The 25,734-nt window shown below is 41.8% G+C and overlaps 1 protein-coding gene across 1 annotated transcript in view; it reads right to left on the bottom strand.

Moving 5' to 3' along the window:
• GRHL2 (grainyhead like transcription factor 2) overlaps nt 1–25,734 on the bottom strand; it is a 58,415-nt gene that overhangs the window by 576 nt on the left and 32,105 nt on the right. Inside the window, exons 9-15 of the mRNA XM_072329397.1 lie at nt 19,244–19,402; nt 13,481–13,568; nt 13,255–13,394; nt 11,125–11,156; nt 9,601–9,695; nt 4,885–4,970; nt 276–340 (exon numbers count right to left, since the gene is read on the bottom strand). Coding sequence (XP_072185498.1) covers nt 276–340; nt 4,885–4,970; nt 9,601–9,695; nt 11,125–11,156; nt 13,255–13,394; nt 13,481–13,568; nt 19,244–19,402 — 665 coding nt within the window. The remainder of the gene's footprint in view (nt 1–275; nt 341–4,884; nt 4,971–9,600; nt 9,696–11,124; nt 11,157–13,254; nt 13,395–13,480; nt 13,569–19,243; nt 19,403–25,734) is intronic.

A 25,734-nucleotide genomic window follows, 5' to 3' on the forward strand; every position in this document is an offset into this window, starting at 1 on the left:
CCACGATGTTATTAAGTATATGGCCTATAAAACAGGCTTTACACAAATACATTTTCCAAACATAAATACTGCTCCTTCACAGTAAGCCTATGAATGCTTGTCAGATACAGGCTGGACGTTTCTTCTTCTGCCACCTTTTGCTTTTTCCATAGACAGTAAGATTTTAGGGTTGTAGGCAGGTCTCCTAAAAGTGTTTATACTGTCTTGCACAATGATGCCCCAGGCACAGTCATGATCCCGGACTGTCATAGTTAGTTTACTTATAGCGTACTTACCCCTTTTTGCTCTTCTTATAAAGTTTTGCAATCTTTTCCACCGGCAACCCATATTTCTCAGAGATCTGAAATCATCAAAAGAAAAGAAATAAAGACGCATGAGGAGTAGCACAACCTCACCTCTCCCTTTACATAAGGCAATTTAAACATTATCTCTGCAAACTTTGACAGAAGAACTATAAAGAAAAGTCTTTCACAGTCACATTATACCTACATTTAAGGATGATTTGATGGAGAAATGATCCTAAAAATCTTCATTAAAAAATGCTAAGTTTCTATCCAAAAACTTGGAGACTACAGTTTGCACAGATATGAGAATTTCAGCAATCTTTCTCCCTTTCCTTACTCTGATTATCTGGACTCACGGAAGCAGACTCCTCACCCAAGGCAGAAGGCAGATGAGCAGCAACACAACAGGACATCTACTATTTCTCAATGGTGTTCCAACATCTGTTAAGCTAATAGACCCCTTCATGACACTCCTTTGGTCTGAAAAGTATCTTCTGGGTACCTTTCCCTGTGGGAGGCCATGGTACTGCACAGAGCATATGGCTGGGCAGGCAGTTACTAGAGTTGCAAAATGAGAACACTGGATCACAAAGCATCACCTGAATGTACCCATAGCAAGACGAGATGCCTCGGAGAAGTCTGTTAACATGGCAAAGGACTTTTAAAATCAATCCCTTTACATCCACTCACATGATAATGTAGAAAACACAGCAAAACTTTGAATGAAGAATTGAGCCAACAAGTTGCCACAATTAGCAAGCACTCTTCACGGCAATGTTTTGGCCTAAGCAAACCTGTGTTGCAGCATTCATAGAGCTGATGTCCCTGAGAACTGAGAGCTTCCTTTCCAAATTATGACTCTTCTTTGAGAGAATGGGCCTCACCACTCACACTACAGAGGAGGATTGTCCCAAGAGGCAGAATAATTATGGAAAAAAGGACCTTTCAGTCAGTGATTAATGAACTGTGGTATGCTACTGCTAGCCAAGTAAGCTTCTTGCTCTTCCCAGGTTAAACGAGGTTGCAGATAAATAGCTGACTCTTTTCTTCTGCATCAGAGAACTGAAAAGCACAATTAAAAATCCACTAAAACCTGTCAAACATCAGTCACTGTGAAATCCTTTCCTTTGTGCTCAGACTGCCATTAAGAAAAGTCGTATTTTAGAAAAATAAATGAGAGCAATTATGAAACAGAAAATGAAAAGCAAGCGATGAATAAAACTCAGCACCAGGGACAGATTCAAATACTCTCAGGCTGAACCTCAGTCACGGCTCCCGTCCAGACAGCCAGGGGCAGCTAAGAGAATTAATTAGCCTATACCTTCCTACATCACCTATACTTGTGTAACTGCCATCTTGCCTAAGACACGATTTTCTATTTAGGAAGCACAGCATAACTCCAAGATATGACGAGCCTATGAAACCTGGACTCTGCCAACAGTTTCCTCTGCTTGCAGTTTCTATCTGTGGCTAACAGCGGATGATGTATTTAAGGAGCATCTGGTAAGTTCACCAGACCCACTCACTCCATACCCCACTTTTACTCGCACCAGCATGTTTCACCACCCTTTTGGATACGGTGCTGGAGATACATGAAAATGTCACAACTCCTGTGTGAATATGAGGAAATGCTGTACCTTCTGTGGCATGTTAACTCTGAAGCCTAGTGATATTGTAAAGGTCAGCACTGAAGACTCGATGCAAACATTCTTTTCTCAAGAAGGTTTACTAGCAGTTAGTATACAGCATTCTGCACGTTCCAGCATCAAACTTCCCCAGGATACTTGGGATGCCTAACACTCATGCATATCAAATGTTGCTCAAAGTGGTTTGGGACCCTGGGACACCACTTCCTACACAAGCTATGAGTGATAGGGCCAAGAAAGTCGTGCTTGTCACAGTGCCTCTGACAGGTGTGGGATTTATATGATATGAAGGGATTAGTGAGCTTTGGGAAAGACTTCCAGCTAACTGACTAAGCACATTTCTCAGGAACCCCTAAGGATTCAACAAATTATACTAAATGGTGAGCTGTGGAAGCACGGCTTCAAGCAGGGGAATGGGAAAGCCTCCCACTCACAGGCTCAGAAAGCAAGTTTCCAGTACAAATGTGCTAAGTCCTGCTGCAGAATCTGAGAAAGCAGAGAGCTAGCATCTGCTAGGGCATCTCAATTAACACCCTCTTCTGAAACAGGTTTGTTGCCAGCTCAGGGAGAAAAACACTACTACCAACCTCCATATAAAATAGGATTTTTTTTTTATCTGATCCCAAGCATGCAACAATACAGTAATAAAGTATAGCTTTATTTGGAATATTTTCCTTTATCAACTCTATTTTGAAATATTCTGAGCAAAGAATTCTCTACTTCCCTTAGGATGCCTGAAGCTGTGGGACATCCTTCAGAATGGTACTGAAATGACAGGCTGGTTCTCCCTTTGGGCTGCAGCCCCCTGGCATGGTAACTCTGTTGGTAGCACACATCTGATTGTACAAGCCACCAGAACTGCTTTTTCTGCTCAAGTCAGGATGAAACTGGAACAGACTGCCCAGGGGGGTTGTGGAGTCTCCCTCTCTGGAGATATCCAAGACCCGCCTGGATGCCTATCTGTGCAACCTGGTGTAGGGAACCTGCTTTGCAGGGGACTCGATGACCTCTGGAGGTCCCTTCCAACCCCTAAGATTCTGAGTCTCTGTGACACAAAAGACAAAACCTGGGTTGCTCAAGGAATGCAGGAAAATATCTCTGCCAATTTATTCCTATGGAGCGGTCTTCTCTGTTGCCCTACATAGATTGGAAGAACACATATGTAGACAAGTACCATAATCTGTGTTCTAAGCAAGCTCTGTTGAACTCAGCTGGTTTTAATTTTAGAAAGACACTGGAAGATGCTTGACTTTCCCAGTTTAGATCATATTCTGTCATATTAGACTACTGCGTCTACTGAGATCCAGAGAGTTAACCTGACTTCGGATGAACCTGAAAGCAGGACTTGGACCCAGTCGGTCACCAGATCCTCAGCTTCCTGAATCCTTGCACTGAACTGAGATTTGAATATTTAGGATGTGTACAATCACAAAATTGCATTACTTGCTGAAAAGACTGCAGAGAAAGTAGTTAAGAGTATGTAATTGACAGCTTTTTGGCATGCACTTATCCATTATATCCTACCAAAGAGAATTAAAATTTTCTGAATGTATTCCTTCCAGTGATCTGGGACATTTTACAACAGATTAGATTTCTCTGGTGCTGAAAACATGCCACTGAGTTAGCAGCTGTGCTGACAGAAGTACACAAAAACCTCTCTTATTTCTGGATCAGCTTTATTTTTATGTTACAGAGTATCTGGATACCGGCATTAAGAGACACAGAATACTGAAAATAAAATGCTAATGTTAGCATGAAGGGCTATGGAAGGATTAAAACTTACTTTTATCTTTCATACAAAGACAAGATAAAATCATGTTCCAGTTTCACCATGAATCAGATTGCAACCCCTTCAAGCAAAGCCTGCCTATTATTATACATGTGCATTCTGCAGTCACTAACAAACAGCTTTAGCAAAAGAATCACTATGCCATTCCTGTAACACAGCTGACTCACCTCAGAGATACCCTGATCTGCGTAGGTGCTTGAGACTGTCTCCAAAACCACGAGAGCTTTTTGTCTTGTACTTCTGGCCAAGTAACTCAATCCTTACTGCACTGTGTTTGATACACGCTACAAGACACTGATGATTTTATGAGAGTACGAATATATATATTTCTACCACTCAGCTGAGCTCTCTAGAGGCACTTTCCTCTGTTCCCATCTTCTCAGGCCAGGCAGTTTCTCTCTACAGGTCAGTCTCATATTAGCAATATGCAGTAAGCATATAAGCAATGAGGCACACAATTGCTTCTTCACCCGCCCCTCACCAAGTTTCACACAAATACTAGCCATCAGGTCATATAAACAATATTAACAATGAAAACATCCATTCACAATCACAGATAACATGTAACAAGCAAAAACTCAAGTCAAAGACACACCTGGACAAAGAGAAAGCTTGACAGCAAGTCACACTGGGAGCTAGGGCTGGATAAGGCGTGTGAGACAGGAGTATGAATGACCCATCTGCATTGGCTCATGATCTGTCCCTTGTGTGCTGAGACAGCACTGCACAAAAGCCAGATTAAATTTACATGGAAACAGTGCATCCTTGGGTCTCTTCTTTAAAAGATGGCTCTGAGCACATCAATGAGCATCGCAGGAGAAGATTCAACAGGCTCTGAACTGGCACTTCAGAAAGAAGCATTTCAGAAAATGGAGCCTTTATTATTTCCCTGTTTTCCTGACATTGGTTAATTACTGCCATTCCTCAAGGGTCGGCTTTCCAATAAATCAGATCTGTGAGTCTATTTTATCTCAGCAACTTGCTGACAGCATTCAGTTTAGAACATGCCAACATTTCAGAGGTGTGCTCCAAAAAGCCCTTATGAAATGCTTTTAGTATATCTGAGAATAGCTTCGTCTGTCTATTATATTTTACCTCAGCAACACATTATGAGTCTCAAGTTTTTCTTAGTAAGAAAGATAAAGTAAGGACATCGGATACTTACTGCTTCCATTAGCCCCTTTACTGTGGGTGATTTCAGCATCAAGGCATCAAACACCTCATCTGTCTCCTTCCTCACATATAAAAGCACTGAAAAAGAAAAAAAAAAAGTCAAATTTGGAGCAAGTCCAGCCAACTGAACAGATGAAACTCCCCACATTGACTAGGAAAAACAAATATTGACCCTTGACAGATAAAATGAAATGCTGAAAATGGTTTGCACTTAAAAAGGAAAGAAGGAATTTCCTATCATCAGCAATCCAAACACGGAAGACACACCATGGCTGCCTTGAAAACACACAAGGAAAACACCGTGAATTTAATTAAATGTGGGAAATCTAGGAGTTCAGGAATTTATATCTCCATTTACTTAAAGAAGTGAAACTCCAACAAAAAAATACAAAAAAAACCAACCCAAATGTTGGTGCTTTATATCTGGATCCCATGACAAAACATGCAAGCTAGGTATTCCTAAACTTATCTCTTGGCTTGCAGCTCTCCAGACTTCATCCAAAAGACTGAGAAAGACATTAAAAACAAACAAACAATCAAACAAAAAGGCAAAATTGCATGTCAAAATCAAAGTTAGCAGGTACAAAAAAGGTCACCTGTAGCCAAGCCTCACACACAAGAAGCAACAAGAAGGAAAATAAATGCTAATCTCTGACAGAGAGGCTTGCCGGTTATTTGGCAAAAGCAAAGCAGACATGTATAAAGTGAATAAACAAAACTGCACGCTGTACCAGCATGAATTTAGGCGTATCTGCAGCGGATTGTAGCCTCTGTGCTCATACTTTCAAATGATTGAAATAAGGCTTAAAACTTGGCTGCTCGGATCAGTTTTATGTCTTAGTCTACAAAACCAGGGATAGCGGCACTTTTTGCATCTTCAGTTTACAAGTATTAGCCACAAATTGGCTCTGCATGACTGTGGTAGCAGTCTCTGTGCCCGCATTTTGGCAGTTCATTGGAACCTATTTGAAAGTCCTTTTGAATGTCAGAGAAGCTGAGATAACTTTGAGTTGCAAATTAAACAATGGTCAAAATATAAAGGAACAAAAAAATTCACAGCAGTAGTTAAAACTTGGTTGGTTATGATCTTCTTACTTGCATGAACAAGCACTCAAGTCAAATGCTATTTTTACTTGTACTGACATATTTACTGTTCCAGTAATACTTTTCTTGCAACTAGAGGGCCGTCCTGTAACTTCCAGCTTTTCAAACATCTGAACTGTCTGCCAGCCTTGATAATTAAAAACGTGTCTGAAAAGAGGTAAAATCCCTCAGTCTGAGCCTAAAGTTTGAGTCATGATACAAACCAAGCACTCGGCTTTAAATCACTCTGCTATGTTTGGCATCTCAGGGAACGTTATGTTGAATGAGGAATCCATTACGAGGATAACAGGCAACTTGAATCACTATTATACACACAGAGAGCCGGGATTAGTAAACATATTGGAAGGGGAGGTGTTGGTTTTCTTTCCCCATAACAGGAGTGAAAAGCTCATCTTTGATTCACTAGCACGCTTTTCTATAAATGACTCCTGATGACAGCAGTGCCTTAAGATCCTGTCTCCTCCCTGCCCTTGTGCTCCATTATTCTGGCCCCTGTCAATCCTCTTGCATAGCAAACAAAAAGGGTGGATGCATGGGGAAAAATAGCCCAGTTCTGTGAGCTGTTCTTTAGACTGCCCCCAGTTCTAGTTGCCAAAGCAGCCTGGCAAACCTTTGTGTGATGACATGACTCAACCAGCACTAACAGCCTCTGAACCTACTGTCATCACCTCCATGTCACCTTGACAGAGACTGCAATATTGGGGGGAAAAATGTCTTGCATCAGGAAGTGAGTTATTTTTGACAGGGTAAGACAAATTCAGATTTTCCTAATCTCTGCACTACCTGGACTTCCAGTGCAGCCCACGACACTCCCTAATGCTCTTTAGATGTTAAAAAGAGTTGCAGAAGGCAGAGGTGACAAATTTATCTTCAGGTACTTAAGGAGTTGCTCTGATCCACAAAACTCCACACCAGTAAGTGGCTTTTGTTGAATGCAAGGCAGGCTGTTGTATCTGGGAGATTTCTGGAACTCGGGCCACTCAACAGGGGGTTTAAATATGAAGGTGATAGAACAATGTCAGACAGCTCTTCTGAAAGCGTCAACAGCTCTGCTCTCAATTGGCAAACCTGCCAAGGCAGCACACCAGCAGCAGACATGGTAAAAAGGAAACTAAGAACATGATGAGATGGGAAGTCCTCTACCCAGACTGGCAAGCTGAGCCCAGGTGTGGCCAATATCCAGCCTCACTCTGAGCAACCAGGGCACTTTGTCAACACATCCTTGGATGGAGATGTGGCACATTTTAGGCAAGGGAAGCAGGGCTGGTAGCTGTCACCAGGCTTTCCTTTTCTGCACTTGGAGTTTTCATTGATCGCCCAGATACCAATTCTTCAGCTTACAGTTACATAATGTATTCACAGGGATGGTTCACAAAACCTTACTTTCTATGAACCCAAAATGGTTTGAAGTGATTAACACAACTCTCCAGAGAGAAAAAAAAATATGACAAGCTGAGAATGACAGGACTGGAAACCAACCTGATTTGTAACATGGCTGCTGGATTTATTATTAATGGGAAACTTCCATTGAAATCTGCACAGATGGTGCAGATTAATATCCTCTAACATTAACATTTCTGTGTTGGGCACTTGTACTTTCCACAGAGACCAAGGACATGAAAGATACATTCAAATAGATGCAGCTATCCGTGCAAGAATACAAAACTTGTTTCACTGATGGTTTGCAACCCCTTTCAGATCCCTATTCTCTTGAGGGCTGCCCCTTGATACTTAGCTCCAAGAGGCAGAGGTGAAACGACACACTGTCACTCCAACTCTTCATTTGTACTTGGACCCCTCACTGAGCCCAAGCTTCTAGAAATGCTGGGCCTGGGAAAAGCAGTGGAGCATTAATGCCCAGTGACTCCTGTGGCAAAGACAGTGTTGTCAAGTGGGCAGATTCAGCAGGAGCTCTCCATCAGTACAATCCCAGATGTAGGGTTCCTGATGGCAGGAAGTTCACCAGAGCAAAGGCCATGCTGGAGGAGGTCTGGCCTCCAGCCAGCATCATCCAAGTTGCAACAAATACTGAACAGGAAAGGGATGTGAAGAGAGCATCCTCCAGCTTCTCTGACTCTGTGCCTCTCCTGAATTTAATTATTTAGCAGAGTTTTGTCACCAGCTGAAAAACATTTTTTTTCTTTCACATCTTACTCTTGAAATAGTTGCAATTCCTAGACAATATTAAAACAACTTACCACAGCAAAGGACAGCAATATTCAAAGCAAAGCAATATCATCTCTCTGCAGGCACCTCTCCAGGCTTCCAGCTGGGAAACCCAGGTGAAACTGCAGTAAAAGACAGTTCTTTATGCAGTCCTTGTGGTAGTCCCCTTCTATTTGATGTAGCCCAGACTGATAATGTGAGTTTCATAAAGGCTTTGAATCAACCAGATGCAAGCCTGTGGTCAGTGCTGATCTCATATTATTCATTGAAGGATTAATTAAAGGAAGAATATGTTTACATTTATTCTAGGAAGACACCACTCTCCATCCTGTAATTCTGCATGCTTCCCTTGGTTCAAGCATACTACCCCCACCAACAGAGAAAATGTGCAAATACAGGATTACGAGAAGTTGAGTTTTACAAGTGATGTAGCTGAGAAAAGCCGAGCTCACTTCTACACCTTGTTGCCCTGTTGTCTCACAAACTGATAGGTGAACCTAAAGAAATGCATGAGCTTGATCTACGTGGGTTGGTTAAACCCCGGGATTCTCCAATGAGCTTACATGACAGAACTCATGAGATTGAAGGAATGGCAAATATTCTCCGGAGTGCCTAACTATGGCAGAGTAGGGCTTTATCAGATATAACTCCGTATTGCAAATTACTTCTCACAAAGCATATACTGTAGACAAAACCACCATATATACATCCTTATCTTCATGCAATGTCGACAGCTCTACCTAAAGCACTGTTTCAATGTTATTCAATGTTAACTTGCACTGGTATGAACTTGAAAATGGGTTAAGACTGATAGAGCGTTATGAAATGAACACAACTGTGGTAGTATTCTCTCAGCGCAGTAAAAACCAGTTACAGGAAACAAGCTTTTAAATAATTCAGCTATGTCCACTTGAGGATGTTTCTCCATGCCTTACATTTTGAATTGGGTAGAAAAGTTCTGAGATTTCATTCAGGCTAATCTCATTGTGCAGACAGCACAAGCTTGCCTGTGTAATGTCTCTGTATCTGACCCAGTGCATCTTGCATACTGCTTGTGAACCCAGCCAGATCAGAAAAGATAAGCAAAAGTTAAAAATAAACAAACACAGACTCGCTACTGGAACATTCGTGAACTCTGTAGTTTGGCCAAGGGCCACGAAACCTTCTAAGTTTTTTGCATCTTATACACTTGTGTCCTGACCCCTTCTTGAGACAGCACATGGTTCTGTCTCTTTTTATTTCCAGCTTTTACATCACTATTAGCAATCACTGAAGTGCCACCTTGTCTACTGGTCCGGTGTGATGGTATCTTCTCCCATCTGTACCATGTTTGTGCTGGCATCAAACGACTGACTTGCTCTAAGCCAGACTCATCTTTCCTTGTCTGAGAGCAGAATTCCCGGAGCATTCGTTTTAACCACTAGGAATTGACTGTTACCTCTTTTCAGGCCTTCTTCTTTCATTTGTTTCAAAGGGGATGGACCAAACTCCTCCTCCACAGGTCGGAACATCCTCTTGACCAAGACACTGCTACTAGAAAACACACAACAGGGGCCATGTCATGGAAAACTGTGCTCCCACCAACAGGGAAGAGACGACAGCAGCAGTTACGACTCAAAGTACAAAGGTACTCTGGCAAAACCCCTGCTAGCTACTCAAGTAACAGACCAGAAATTTCATGGATTTAGCTTTTGATGCATATCTAAACAATCCAAGCCTCTCAAGTTGCCTAGACTGACTGGCTGGGACAGGTGACAGGAAAGAATATGTCCAGTGTGACATATTATTTAGAAAAGACTAAAGACTCTTAACTGTTTAAATATGTATTTAGGTGCAGGAAGAATTGGTGAGGAAGAAGCTACTGAGTAAAGAGGTGAACTCACACATACATACGCATTCACCTCTTTTGGGAGAAGTGCATTTTGTATTCTATTGTTTTGGAGAGCCTCAGAAAACACCAAAAGCATTTCTAAAGTCCAAGGGCACACAACACACTGAGTTTCAAAAGGAGTAACACCTGGAGCCAGATGCAGCCCAAAGCTGTGACAGGCCCTACTGGGGAGTTGAGGGCTCATAGCATGATGGCCATGAGAGAGCTAAGGCCTATGTGGTTGGTTCAGTAACACCCTTTGTTGCACAGATTCCACTGTGAGCCTTGTGTAGATCATTAGCTTCACAGAAGGAACAGAAAGGGCCTCATGTTTTGAAGTCAATGTTAGCTGTTGGTGCTCAGCCACCGCCAACCACAGTCCACCTTTTGCAACCATTGGTGAGTTCAGCTGTCTGTCTCCAAATTCTCAGATTGGAATGTGCTCCCTTGAGATTCAACCAACTTAGAAAAGCGTGAGGGATGGATGGCTCACAGTTAATACTGGCTGAGCTTCAGCCACACACATTCAAGTCCTTATTTTGTGACTCCCTATTTTAGAGACTTTCTGTAATTCTTCCAGTCCCTTCAAAGCCAGACAGTGAGTGCTCCCATTTCCAGTCTTTTCCCAGGATCTCCCATTCTCTTTCCTTTCTCTTCTGATGTTGGGGTGTTTTCTCTGCATTTGCTTTATTTGTCACATACACACAAGTGCTGTTAAACAGCTTCCAGGAATGTGAGTGAATTTTAGTGCTTCATTAAACAATTCATGGTTTTATGATTATTTGAAGACCATTACATAAAAGGTTCTTTATTATCAAATATATTGCCCTAACCTTGTGTTGAACCTTACAGCTCTTCATATTGTTTTACATGGAAATGTAAGAAAACATAGGCATAAAAAGAAGTCAGTTCACGTAAAGGAGAAGAAAGCTGCTATACATTAAACCTTCTCTCTACACAAATTATTCACCTAGTGATGAGAGAACATGAGGGAAGGGGGGAGCGAGATCAGTTTTATTTCATATTTTTATGCCTTCATTCTGTGAAATTGAACTGCTAACTGCACAGCTGATGAAACAATAAATGCCTTACCCTTCTCTCTCATCATCTGTATTATAGTAAACCTAGAAGGAGAGAAAAAGAATTATTCCAAAAACACCGACACACGCTTAACAAAGTAACTTCAAATGGGAGAAATGACAAGTGGTTTGCAGTTCTCAATCTGTTAAAAAATCCATCTTCTATGAAACACGCACATCGACGGTTCTAATTTTGGTCAGCATAAAGTGCAGCTTTGAAAGATTGCTGTTGAATATCATCTATTTGAAACATTTCAAAGTATTTTGACAGACATTGTCCTCTCTTCTGGTTTATATAATTTTTCCATTTATGCTACAATTTTATAAATCAGATCGCTAATCACTCAAATTATCCTTAATATGATTTAAGCCACCACACTCAAAAGCTTTTTATATGTATTTAATACTGTCTGAAAACCTAATTAAACAATCAGGACCAATATTAAACCACAGGCCAAAAGGAAATGCAATTGCTAATGGTACAGATGATCTTTTTGCACAGGCTTTGGGCAGGAGAACAAGCCCAGATCACAGTTTTGTGTACATCAGCATAGCTCACACTCAGTAGGACCAGATTTACAACAGCAGTAAATGTGGCCAATGGTAGCAGCAAAGATATAAAATCACAGCCCATGACAGAAGGCTTTACACAACAATCAGCCAAATTCCTCATAATATGCCTGAAGTGTGGGTCTGTACCAAGAAGAACATCCATATTTCAGCTGCTGAACTACTGAGCCAGCATGGGGTGAAGGCAGGGCACTGGAGCCCTGATGAAATGCAGCACACACTTGGCTTTCACTTGAAGGTTTGACTTCTGAGTCTGTACAATTAGTACAGCCTGGTACTCAGAGGTGTGTGTAAAGCTGAACTCTACAGCATCTGAAAACCATTTTAAGCCCAGGAGCTACAAAACACCATCACAATAAACCATTCTAATATTAACCAATATGCAATACAATTTTAAAAGTTCAGACTAGCAAGAACACTGATATTACAACTTAAAGAGCAGAAGACAGGGCCAAACATTGCCTAAAGCATCTTCCAGTTATTTGGAAAATTATTTACACAATGACATACACTGAAGAATGCTTCCACCTTCTGTTATGAGACAAATCCATGCTCTGTTTTGAAAGCCACGAGGACAGAAGGTACCAGCGCTGATACATGAGTGGGCGTCTTTCCAATTTGGGAGAGCAAGTCAGTGACAGCTGTGACTGCAAAGTCTGCACTCTGTGCTCTGCTCTACCACAGTCCTCTCAGCTTTACAATAAATGACAATTCAAATACAGTATCAGTTAATCTTCATTATTTTGATATTTAGTATTGAGAAGTCTGTAAAGTTTCATCATCTGCTATTTATCCTTATGAACACATACAGAAAGGTCTCATTCCACTTCCTGAGAAGCTAATACATAACAAGCTTGTATTTAAAAAAATTGTCAATGCTGGCCTGGAAATTCAGGTTTGCAATTTCCCACCAAGTAATAAAGTAGCTCTTAAAAAGTCAGGTCAGCAGAGTTCCTCATACTTACTGCTGATAATGATTTCATGACTTCAGCACTAAGCCAATACTAAATATGTGTTATTATGTATTAGTATGATGGAATCTTACTTCCCATACTATACTGTATACTTCCTTCTAAAGGACTGCCACATCTCCAGGTGATGCCTACAGAGAATGGGCAGTAGCATTTCCTGAATCTACTCCTGTGCAATGAGCTCAGTCTTTTGTTTTCAGTCGTTCCAGACAGGAAGACCTCTTCTGCCACCAGGTGGCACTTCATCTCATCAGGACAAATTGAACATTCAGAAAAACAGACTTCTAGTCACAAATCATACTTCTAGTTCAAAATCTCTGACCACTTGTTCCACGTCTTACTAGCAAAAGAATGACAAAATCATAACGAGCACAAAATAGTCTGTTATTAATGAAGTATAAATTTCATTTTTGAGCACCCAGAACTAAGAAGGGCATTTGTCTCCTGCAAGGTAAATGATTCACCAAGAGCTGCATTTACCAAAACCAAGAGCTGAAACAAGCAACCACCAGTAGCAGTGCTTTGTATTTATACAGTCTGCCTCAGAGCACATGCAGTCAGATGGCAGGTGGGCACCTGCTTGTCCCATTATTATTTCCTACCTGTCCAGTTCTTTGTAGGTTTCCAAAGTGAACATCTGGTATGAAGAGAACTGGCTGGGAATCCAGGTCAGTCATTGTTTTGAAAAAGGTTATATCACTCTTTTTTTGCAGAGGGAGTGCACTCAGCTTTCCTTCAGCTGCTGGGAGGATCACAAAGAAAGGCAGCTATGAGAGAGGGCAAGCGAAGCCTGACTTAGCCCAAAACAGAGAGGCCCATCATACTCACAGTTATTACAGGAGGCTTGGGATGCTTGGCCTTTGCCTTTCTTCCTATTCTGTTTCCTTTCTTCATCTCGGATTTTCCTTTCTGCTCCCTGATGCAAAAAAAAAGACAACCCACAGATATTATTAGCCTAAGAGGAATGAACCACTAAGAGCATCATGACCTGCCATCAAAAATGCCCAAATAGAGACTGATTATCCCATTACAGCTAAATGCAGCCACACTGTTGGGGAATGTGGAAGGTCAGCCCACTCTGTATCAAGCACCTGTATCTGAAACTTGGGTTGGCACATCCAGCAGCCCCCAGGGTTGAAGCCAGGAAGAGGAATAAACCTGTGCACATCACTGCTGCTGGTGTGGAGGAGATGGGACCAATGGCTTTGCCAGGTCTGGAGGAGGCCTGTTGCCAACACCCAGCACAAAAGGCTTTGTCCACCCAACTCCTCAGCAAAGGATGGCGCGCTCAGGCCACATAATTATTGTGTGCATACAAAGCACCTGCAGGTTTGCTGTCATCTTAGATCATGTCTACACTAAGCTTTTCCCTAAATTCCCCTCCACCCACCTTGTTTGGGAGCAGGATTGCATTATGCTGGCCAGCTCTATAAAGCCCTTTGAGATTTGCCAGTGCAAGAACACTATACCAACAGCTGTTTGCAGTGCAAAGGCTAATTACAGAAACATGCAGGCATTTCAAACAGGGAGAAGCCCTGGAGAAACTGGAAAGCATCATAGCACTACCCTACTAGGTCCTAGGAACTCATGGGAAGTTGCAGGCCCCTGTTGTGTAAACAGTTTCTTGATAAGTTTAGAAAATAAGTTGTTATTGGCATAAAAAGCAGTAACACCTCCTTTGAAGTTCTCCTGATTTACCGTATAAATATGAACACAGTCATCTTGTGAACTGTATTAAAGATCCATATGCTTCCAGACAGTCAGCATGCAAAACTTAAGGATGTTTTACAAATTAAAATTAGAAGTTTCTTTGAAAGAAAGCTAAAAATATTCACTCAAGAAGTCAAAATTCATACATAAAGCCAATGAACCAAGTTCAAAAGGGATTAAAGAAAATATCTGCTCCTGGCTTTGATCTACCAATGACTTTCCAGAGGAAGAGTGGAGGAAGAAACATCTATTTAAGAAACATGAAGGTGTCTAGCAGAAACACTGCCTTCAGACCCACACCCCAGCCCAGTTCTCGCAGAGATCAGCCACGGGTGTTGCATCAACTCCAAGGGATTCAGAGCTCTGCCCTTACCAAAACTGCTTACAAGGCTTCCTGCTCTTTGACAAAAGCAAAAGCATACCCTACAGCCAGTGTCCCAAAGGCCTCAGCCCTGCCTCTGTGTCACAGCTGACTGCTCACAGGTGTTGGGATGGACTTTGAAAGCCATTTTTTTTTTCACATGGCAGCAAGCAGGTGTTTCAGGAGAGCAGAAGCTGAGGAGGATTTGGCTTTTTATACACAGTTAAGAATGTGTGTTTTCAGATTTTTCCTTGATTGCCTCTTTAACTATGAGCCCAGGAAAGTATGGCAGCTTTGTCCTCGTGTTCTTAACATGAGACACCCAAGTCCCCATGGGACAGGCAGCCCAAGCATGGCAGCCTTCCCTGCCTACCTGTTCTTACTGGTGTCACAGCCATTTCAGCAATGCAGTGACTGCGATTCCTGAGAAAGCCAACAGTCCAAGGCAGGATGAATGTGAAGCCCATTGACATAAATGGAAAGGTCCTCACTAAAAATGCTGGATAAGATAGAGAAGTGCTTGGCTGCCTAAAAGATCTGCATCATATAATTCACTGACACCACCATTAGGAGGCACAGTGGGAGGTGAGACAGGCTGGAATTGCTCCTGGACCCCAAAACCACCTGCTGGCCCTTCTGGGCAAAAAGCAGCCTATAAGGCATTGTGCAAGGCCAGACAAGCCTGCACAATCTATGTCCTTGCTACAGATGCTGAGACAATGGACCACAACATGATTTGTGCAGATCACTATTTTTGCTGGACCATTTTCACAGCTAAGCCATATGACACATCTAATAAATCAGACCTTGCATATCAGGACACAACAAGAAATGACCCTGTCACAGGGGACTATAAATCAGGCTCTGACCAGTCAAACTACTTAAGGAGTCTTTCATTTTTCATTGATGTCTGGAACATGTACAATGCAACTAGTATCAACAATTAGCAAAACCCAGGCTATGAATTTCAGCTGATTCAAAATATGTTTGTTTGTTTGTTTTCCCCCTCCAATCTTCAGTTCCTCTAAGGTTATGTCTTGCAAGGTGTGAAGCACTCTAGCTCCAGCCCAGCAAAGCCTTTACCACTGTAAGGATCACTCCCATCACCACCACAAAGCTCACATGTACACCTTTTTCTAGATTAAGGCCAAAGAATTCCATGTCTGGTAGGACAGACCCATATACTCCAGCTTTTTTCTCTCTACAGCTGAAGATGAGCAGGTGATTACAGTTGCTCAGTACCCCTTAACAATCCATTTGCTTTACAACTATCTGAATTGAAGACAAGATGGTAGGCACTGCATATATTCAAAATGACATGCAGTCTTTCAGTATAAGGAAAACAAGATCAATTTATTTTACTTTGGCGTGTTACAGTATTTGCCCAATCAAGTGCTTCTGCTTCTCTTTAGCAAAGCTAATCACATACAGAAAATCAGAATGTCCCTGAATTACTAGTTCCTTCACACTCGGTGGCTAAAGCATCTTGCAGTATATAAATAGGGCTGGCAGCAAGTTTCCTTGACAACATACTTAAGGAATAAAAATTATATTCTCTTATCTTAATGTAGCATAAGAAATCTGCATGTGATAAAAAAGACCTCAAGGGCAAAGCAGATTAGCACTAAGAAAACAAGAGGTGCACTGTAACAGCTTCTTTCAAGACTGTCTACTAGAAAATACTCACAGAAAAAAGATTGGAGAATGAATAGGGAACAAAAAATGATTACAACACTTGCAGCCCTTATCTGCATACATTTATGTTACATAAAGAATACATTGGATCTGTTTGGCTTTCTAGTTTAAATGCAAAAGAATACTAAATTTCAGCAAGTGCTCAAGTGAATACTAATAGGCAGAAAATATGTGCTACTTAGCTAGATGTAGTACTATTTCTTCAGAGATACTCTTTCCACAGCATGGCCGCTATGTTTCAGCTGAAGGAAATAGTTTACCAGCAGTGTTTTCCTTCAAACCTACACGCATCTACCTGTGATTTAACCAGGATGAACACATCAATTGCTCTGAAAGAGGCCCCACAGTTGCAGACAGACCCCTTGGAACAGACAGAAACAGAAATATTTCTTCTTCTGTGTTTCAAACTATGATACGTTTTAGAACTTCAGTGGGAGGAATTTACTGTGCAGTTCACTTTATTCAGATAATTTTAATAAATCAAGCACTTTTCTTATCAGCTTCTCTTTGTGGTTGCCAGACTGGGGAATAACAGTGCAATTCAGACGTTTCAAATGTACCAAATGTTTGATGCCATTCACAATCATTCCATAATATATTTTTTTCAATTAAACACAACAGAGTTGGGCAAAAATCTGTCTTTGCTGTGTTGCCTCCACCAAGCAGGCACTAAGTCTCGTCATTGTCACTAGACGGCGAGTAACAGACTTGGAGGAGTGACCCTCTGCCCAGCACCATTGCTAGGATACACTCTGGCACCTTGGGAAAGATGGCCATGCCCAGCCCCACCAACTACCTTCTGCTGAGTGCAACGTGCAGGTGTGAGAAACACAGGATGGTTCCCACGTAGACAGGAGTGTAATCACTATGCTGAGCTGGTGCTGGAGTTTTGATTCTCCAACCATTTATTGACTGACAAAACCATAATGACAAACTGATGTCAGTGAAGATAGACCAGTGTAAAGTGAGAGGAGAATCGGGCCTCAGCCTCTTTCCAAGTACGAATGAACACAAGCTGTCATATGAATTGACCTAGATAATTTTCATTCATTTTTAGTCACTTAATTCATTTTCAGCCCCGCATTAAATTAAAAAGCATTGTGTGTGTGTATGCGTGTATACATTTTATATAGATACACATCTCATTATCAGTACCCTTGAGCCCTCCAGTTCCCAGTTTCAATAGTTTTGCTATGCATAATGCTTTAACTACCCCTGTGATCTCTTCTTCTGCTTTGAGACAGTTTTGATTAGAAGTCTTAACATTAATTTCCTGCTTCCTCATCTGTATGTTTGAAGTACCAATTAAGCCAATAGATGCAATGAACATGTATTATTCAAAATCTCCACCAGTTGTGTCTGCGGGTCACCCTTGATGAGTCTGCACTCCGAATTTCCTGCCTTTCTTTTAATAATTCAGTTTTTTTTCTAATTGCTTTTCAAAAACAGGTAGATGAAAATGACCTGCTACTTTGATATTTACGGAGCTTTTCATATCTATCTGTAGCTTCAAATCTCTAAATATTTGACATCCAGAGTTGCAATTAAAAGTGTAACACTTGGACTGCAATAAGACCTCGGTGCATACATTTACATTCATTACTTTCAGTTTTTTTACTCCAGTAATACAACTGACCAATTCGCCCTCAAGATCCCGTTGTCAAGACAGCAAGAGCAGAACTAACTGAAAAAGGGGAAGGAGCAGTAGCAGAGACCTGGAACAGTTGAACTCTTGCCCTTTCCATTATAAAGTTAATGCCACATATTGCCAGGGGCAAGGCCTTTTGCCTTTCTATTCACATCTGTAAGATAGGAAGGCTAATTTGGATTAATTTCCAAGTCACATAAATAGATGCAAGCTTCTGAATCCCTGAACCTTGACAAGTATCCAGGCATCAACCCTCCCCTGGAAGATCCTTCCCAGCAGGGATGCCAGGTGTTAAGCACAAATGAAATGCAGTCATGCTATACATTAAAGAATCGTCATCACAGAGACAACATTTCAGAGCAACTGTTTCTATCTGGTGATATAAACAGCTGATCATAACACTGTCGGAATCACTAAAACATGATCTATGTTTGATATTGAAAATTATTGCACCAAATTTTACCAATCCCTGCAAAGGAATGAGGAAAACCGCTGCAAAGAAATAAATTATGCAAAAGAAACGAGTAAGAAACAAAAGATACTGAAACATTACATGACAATATTCAAGTTAAATGTTTATGTTTTGTGTTTTCCAAACATATCTTTTTCAGTTGGTTTTTAATGAGAAAATTCTAGCGATGAAAAGTTTGATTCAAACTCTCAGAAAAACTGTTTGTAATCAAGCAGTAAAGAAGCCATCAGTTACATCACTGGGACTTTCCAGTGTGTCATTAAAGACAAATTTATTCAATATAAAAGCTTTTATTGAATAAAACATTCCTCTATCGCAGACCTCTCCACAAAGTTGCCTGTTAGAAGATATAACACCATCAGAATGGCACTTGCATAAGCCTATGGTCAGCACTGACTTTTCAAGCAGAGATGCATCTTAGTGCATTCTGTGACTATTTTGATCGTCATGTGCCATGATCTATAGTATGCTGTCTCTGCACAGTCCAGCTATTGCTCACAAACCAAAGAATTAGGGCCAAAGAGGCTGCTAAGCAGTAAAATAACTGGGTGAAAACCTAGATTGGTGATACAGCTGGTCCAAATTCTACCAAGAAACATAATTCACTGGAGAGAAAAACATTTATTAGATCTATAATACATCAATAATAGCAAACTGTCAAATGAGGTGCCTCCGTCATCCATAGTAATTGTACATTCCACTTACCTTGTCACAGAAAACCTTGATCTGGCAGTAGGCTCGGTGGATGGGTTTATTGCTGCGGTTGTTGTAGCTGTAAGTATCTATCTGAATCATCAAAGGAAGCCCCTTTACACCTTTTTGGGAGGAGAAGTCTGTGCTCAAGCAATTCACTGTGATGAAAATCTGTGTGACAGAGAGATGACTTTAAATGAGGTGCAAACAACCACTAACCTTCTGGAAACAAATAGGGAAGAGCAGATCTCCCTCCAAAAAATTTAATTCAGACAGCATTTCCATTCTGACAACTCACACATTTATTTATTTTCCACTTCTGTCCTATGTCCAGAAAAGATGCTCCCATGTTGAGAAAGAAGGGAGTTTTAAGGCATGTATCAGTGCTTTGGTTTGGTTCACTTCCCATCTGAGGTGAATCACCTGACTGCCCCAACTTACCAGGTCTTGGTTCAAAGAGCCAGTGTGCATAAACTGGATTCTTCTGGGGAGAGTCAGAGCAGAAGTGACCCAGGAGCACACCCCAATGCTCCAGCTGCTAATGGCTGCTCAGTTTGTGGGAACTGAGTAAAGATAATCTAAGATAAAACCTTCTAAAATATGTCTCAAGTGGGTAGCAGGCCTTTAGCCCTGACTTGTTCCACCCTACAAACCTGCTCTGGACGTTTATACTATTTGTTAACACACACAGTGAGATAACCTTGCATTGTCCTTTCCTGTCGTCTTTGGGTCTGACATCTTTGTTCTTGACATCTCGCAACTCACAATCAGTGTGGCCAAGCATAAATCCTACACTTTTTCAAAGATTCTTTCCATGCTCTTAACTTTGTCTTCCATCCCATTAACAGACTGCCCTAATCTTCACTCCAAGGGTCCTTCACAGCCTCTCTTTTTGGTATCCAAAAAGCATCTCTTCTTCTCTGTCAAACTGAGAAAAAGCTCCTCAAACATTTCTAATGCTACTTCTTACCTCTTCTCAGAAGCCCACCACTTCCATGAAGCATCTGTGAAACCTGACTGTGCTTTTGATCCCTGGCAAACTCTTCCTGTCCGTACTTCAGAAACCTGCCTCATGCTTTCCTACTATTACACACACTTATGTCTGCAGATAAACAGTAGTTATGTCCTGCTTTCTAAAACATACAATGGGATAAGGTCTATAGCTTCTGCCCTATGCTCATACAGAAACTGGCAGAAGGGTCTCCCACCTCCAAGACTATTTTGGTGTAAAGAAGCTGCTACTGCGATCTGCATTATCACTGAGATCTTTCAGTCAGGGCAGTGTGCATGAAATATGAGAGATGAAACTGTATTTAAAAAGCCGTCATTCTTCCCAGGGAGGAATGTGTGCTTCACATAGGAATTTTTACCAACTGCGTATTAAAATGATTCTATTTCCCACTTGTGCTTAACAAAAAAACCCCAAACCCAAACAACAACAACAGCAACAAAAAACACCCCAAAACAACAAACAACCCCAAGCACTGGGAAGTATGAAAAAGGACAGAAAAATCTGCCAGTGTGCATCCCCTGAGCCACACTGATGTGCAGCTGCTCCAGCAGGATGAGCACAGCGAGAAGGGCTCCCGAACACTGCGAATGCACGCCCTGCCAGGCAGAGGTGAGGCCAAAGGCCCCCAGGGTCTGGGAGGACTCAAGAATGAAGTCTTTCCTCTCGGCTATAAGCAGGGCAAAAACCCAAAACGAATGAACAAAATGCAAACATCCCCAAAAGAAAGGTGAGCTCAGAATAAAGGTCTTTGGTGCAGCTGGTGGAGGATACTTTACCCTAATGGCACAAGGCACATTACAGGCAGGTTTTTACGATGGAGCCAGAGCAGCTTGTTTGCCTGACTGAGCTAATAGCACCTCCGCATTTCTGCTTCAGATGGTATCGCAGAGCTGCATTTACAAATGAAATAGTTGAACTTTAACTGTGGGGAGAGGAGGGAGGTGGGGAAGGGCCCTAGGTGAAACTCTGATTTTGAAACTGATAGCGTTATTTCTGTTTCAAATTACAACTTGGTCTCCTCCAGATCCAAAGGTAAGTGTGGGTATGGGTGCATATGCCTTTGAAATATGATGGCCTGAATTTTCATTTGCCTTGAGACTCCTTTATAGCATCAAGGCAGTGCTTTAAAATGTGTGTGAACACAAAGCACTGGAATGAGGTCTGGCATGAAACAATCTGGCCCTGCTGTGCTTTAGCACATACCTCTACAGAGGGATTTTCCAAATCACACGTTGAAGTGTGAGGGGACAGATAGGCTTTCCATCCACCACTACTGCACACTCAGCCAAAAGGCAAAGGAAGGCCTTGTCACACCTTCATCAACCACATCCTCTGCGTGTCACCTCTCCCACTGCCTCCAGGCATATGAAGCACAGTAGGAGTGATGGGGGCAAGGCAGACTTTATGGCTTTGAGAGTCCTCATATAGTGGATTACTCATAATGAATAATAGATTGGTGCTGTGAGATTCAATATCCTCACTGTGACACCACAATACATCAGGAGCTCTCTGAGGAGCAATGATCACAGTAGGTTCATGTGCACGAAGAGTACACTACTTTCTGTCATATTACTTGTGCCACATGGAAAGACAGATGGATTCGAATTAACACATATCATTTACTGTTGGAAACATTTTCCTCACAATCTATCAGCTTTCCTTTAGGGCACAACACTGAGTGAGGGTTTGGAAAGGGGAGGGAGAGTGCAGAGGGAAGGGGAAGATGACAGAAGTTGTTTTACCCGAGTGAAGTATTTTTGCTGCCCACTGTACTTAGCCTTCCTCCCACCCCCCAGTGCAGCCCCTACCACCAGCCCACAGTCAGCCAAGCAGCACAGCATGTGGCCCCGTGGGCAGCCTCAAGCAGGGAAAGGCCCACCCTGGGGAGGCACAAAGCTCTCTGAACCTTCCTGCTCTGGCCTGCTGCATGGCAGGGTTACGTGGTTAGAGTGTAGAGTTAAGTAGAAGTGACACTAGCAGGAGTAGCAATCACTGCTTTCTTTTTCTCCAGGGCCCTGCCTACACTTGACTTGGAACTATTTTAATGGATGCGACTATGGCTGTACCTGAATTCATTTACAATCTTTTTTTTTTTTTTTCTCCTTTGCAAATTGGATTTTAGCAATGTTTCACTATCAGGAACAAGTTTGGGTAGTCACTATACTGATGTCTTTTTTACAGTGTCAGCATTTCTGTGATTAGAGCAATTAATGATAGAGTTCCTCCCATCAAGTTTCCAGCTCAGACATGCCATTAGCAATGAAAAAGTGATTTGGAGAAACATTTGGTGCCCGAGAAAGCTTCCAAAATGGCCTAAGATAACATAACAACAACTCTTCTGACTGTAAAGGAGCACGCTAAAAAATGCACTCTCTTTTGAGAAAGGAGCCCCATCACATGTAGCTGTTATTATATGATTTACTGGCTGTTTGTTAAACATTGCAGTGAAATTAGTGACGTACAAGACACAAATACAGTAACCGGCCTTAAGACAGAGCAATGCTCAGAAATGCATTTCCCCTTTTATCATTTAATCCAGCCAACGTGACTCCTGCTGTGGTCTTTCAGTTTACACACCTTAAAGGTCTGCAGTTACAAAATCTCTAATATAAATCTTTTATTACTATTTACATTTCTGGCTTCCATCAACTCAGAAAGAGCCATGGGCAGAAGAGACGGAAGAGTGTTATCCACAGAACCAGAAACTTTAAGCAATATCTCTACTGAATGCTGATAATGCATAGGAGTTATGGCTTGTGACTGGTCTCTGCAAAATCCTAATGGCCCTGTTTTATCATCCCTCTAGACTGTAACAAGAAGAGGTTAAACGACTTGTCTCTTTAATTACTAACATCAATCCCATCGTTCCTCCTATACACAAAAACTGTGGTTTTATAGTTTCTCCCGCCAGCCGTTACCTTATAAATCCCATACAAAGGTAAGATCTTTGTTTTATTTCAATACAAATGTCTCTAGCAAATGTTTACACTGCTCTTTTGAAGCTTCCTCAATCCACACCACACCCCAGCAGCTACATAAAAATGCCATTTGCTTTGAATCCCAGATGCATACTTACTGAACCCTTTGACTACAGTGAAATTTCAACATTAATTGCTAGCACGAGTCAAGTTTTTTCTCCAGCCTTCAAATTTTGAGACTAAAAAAATATTAACTTCTCCCCTATTAAGCAAAGCCTTCAAACTTCAGCACTCACAAGCTCTCATCCTGATGGGATATTTCAACCACCCAGATGTCTGCTGTGAAAGCAGAATGGTAGACTGCATGCAAGTTAGGAGACTTCTGGGGTCTGTAAAGGATAACTTCCTGATACAGGCACTGGATAGACCAAACAGAGAAGAAGCATTATGGGCTTAGTGCTCACCAATGCAGATGAACTCATTTAAGAGGTTAAGATTGGAAGCAGTGTGGGCTGCAGTGACCACACCCTGGTTGAGCTTGTGATCTCGAGGAATATGGGCCCGGCAAAGAGCAAAGTCAGGATGATGAACTTTAGAAGAGTGAACTTCCAGATCCTCTGGGAAACTGTCTCTGGGGGAGCAAAGTCTCTCCCACTATGAGTGAAAAGTGTGTTTGAGACCATCTGATGAGACTTAACGTGTACAGATCTATTGGGTTGGACAACATGTACGCTGAAATCCTGGAGGAACTGCCAAGCCTCCTTCCATCTTGTATGAAAATTCATGACTCTCAGGCAAACCCCCCAGAGACTGGAAAAAGGGAGATATCACTCTCATTTTTAAGAAAGTAAAAAGGAAGACCCAGGAAACTACAGGCTGATAGCCTCATCTCTGTGCCTGGGAAGATCATGGAATTGATCCTTTTGGAAGCTATGGCAAGGCATATGCAAGACAAGAAGGCACTCTGAGATAGCTAGCATGGCTTCACCAAGGTCAGATCTTGCCTGATCAATTTGGCAGCCTTGTATGAAGGAGAAACAGCACCACTGGGCCAGGGGAGATCATTCGATATCATCTACCTGGACGTGTGAAGGCCTCTGATATGGTCCCACACTACATCTTTATCTATAAATTGAAGACAGAAGGATTTGAAGAGGACTGAATATTCAGTGAATATGGAACTGGATGGATGATTGCAGCCAGAGTTGCAGTCAACAGCTCTATGTCCATGTGTAGCCAGCAAGGCGAGGGAAGGAGTGGACTGTCCCTCTCGGCTCTGCCCTCATGAGGCCCCACCTGCAGTTCTGCATCCAGGTCTGGTGCCCCCAGCACATGTGAAATTGTTGGAATGGGTCCAAAGGAGACCCACAGAGGTGATCAGAGGGCTGGCACACCTCTCCTGTGAAGAAAGGCTGAGGGAGCTGGGGTTGTTCAGCTGAGAGAAGGCTCCAGGGAGATCTCATTGTGGCCTTTCAGTACTTAAAGGGACCTTACAGGAAGGTCCAAAAGGTAAAAAAATAAAATGTCACTGATTTTTTACATGGTCTGATAGAGACAGGACAAGGAAAATGGCTTTGAACTAAAAGAAGGGAATTTTACAATAGATGTTAAGGGTAAAGGCACAACTACAGGCTGCACAGGGAAGTTGTGGCCAGGTTGGATGTGGCCTCAGGAAGCCTGACATAGTGGGAGACAACCCTGTCCACAGCAGAGAGGTTGGAACTAGATGGTCTTTAAGGTCCCTTCCAGCCTAAGATATTCTATAATTTTAAGATTTTTTTTCCCACATATTCCTACTGATGGTAAAGTTAGATGAACTCTCACATTACAAATTGCTGCTACAGACTGTGCTGTTTTATCAACTTCATTTTACATCTGCACCCACTGGAATCACAGCTCACTGCAGTCCACAATGTCTAAGAACCCAATCCTGCAAATCACCCACTCATTGAAAACACAGCTTATTTCTGTATCAGCCGTGACAAAAGTCATTAAATAACTGGAAGGTTTCCCAGGGCCTTCAGCGTGTTTTGGATTAAAGATCTACATTTCAACACAACTGCACTTCACACAACTACCAAAAGTTATGTGCCAGCACCTACACGAATAACATATACACCAACATATCTGTTCACTGCATGTCCAAGCTGGATGTCTTTGAACAAATCAGTGATTTCTTTCTATCACTGAAGACTATTCTTTATCTGCTTTAAGTGACAGTTTTCTTCACCAGCTGTACCCTAAAGTCACACCTCAGAATTAAAGGTTGAAAAAGCACTGTCCAGAAAAATATACAAATAATGTATTGTTTCAAAGGTTACATCGTCCTAGCCATTTTAAATTAGGAAAGAATTAATCAGAAAGAAGGCATATCTCAAAGAATTGGTATGACTTACTACAAAAATAACCTCATTTTGCTAGTAGCGTTCTGCATCTTAATTACCCTCCTTGCAAACTAAATTCTGCCAGCAACAAAACTACAAGCGGGCAGAGGTATGTCTGTCAAAAAGAAAGCTGAGCTCTCTGTTCAAAAGCCTCCGCTAAAACTCTGTCAAGCAGCCAAATACTGCAGC

This window comes from Excalfactoria chinensis, chromosome 2, assembly GCF_039878825.1.
Source record: "Excalfactoria chinensis isolate bCotChi1 chromosome 2, bCotChi1.hap2, whole genome shotgun sequence".
Taxonomy (NCBI): domain Eukaryota; kingdom Metazoa; phylum Chordata; class Aves; order Galliformes; family Phasianidae; genus Excalfactoria; species Excalfactoria chinensis.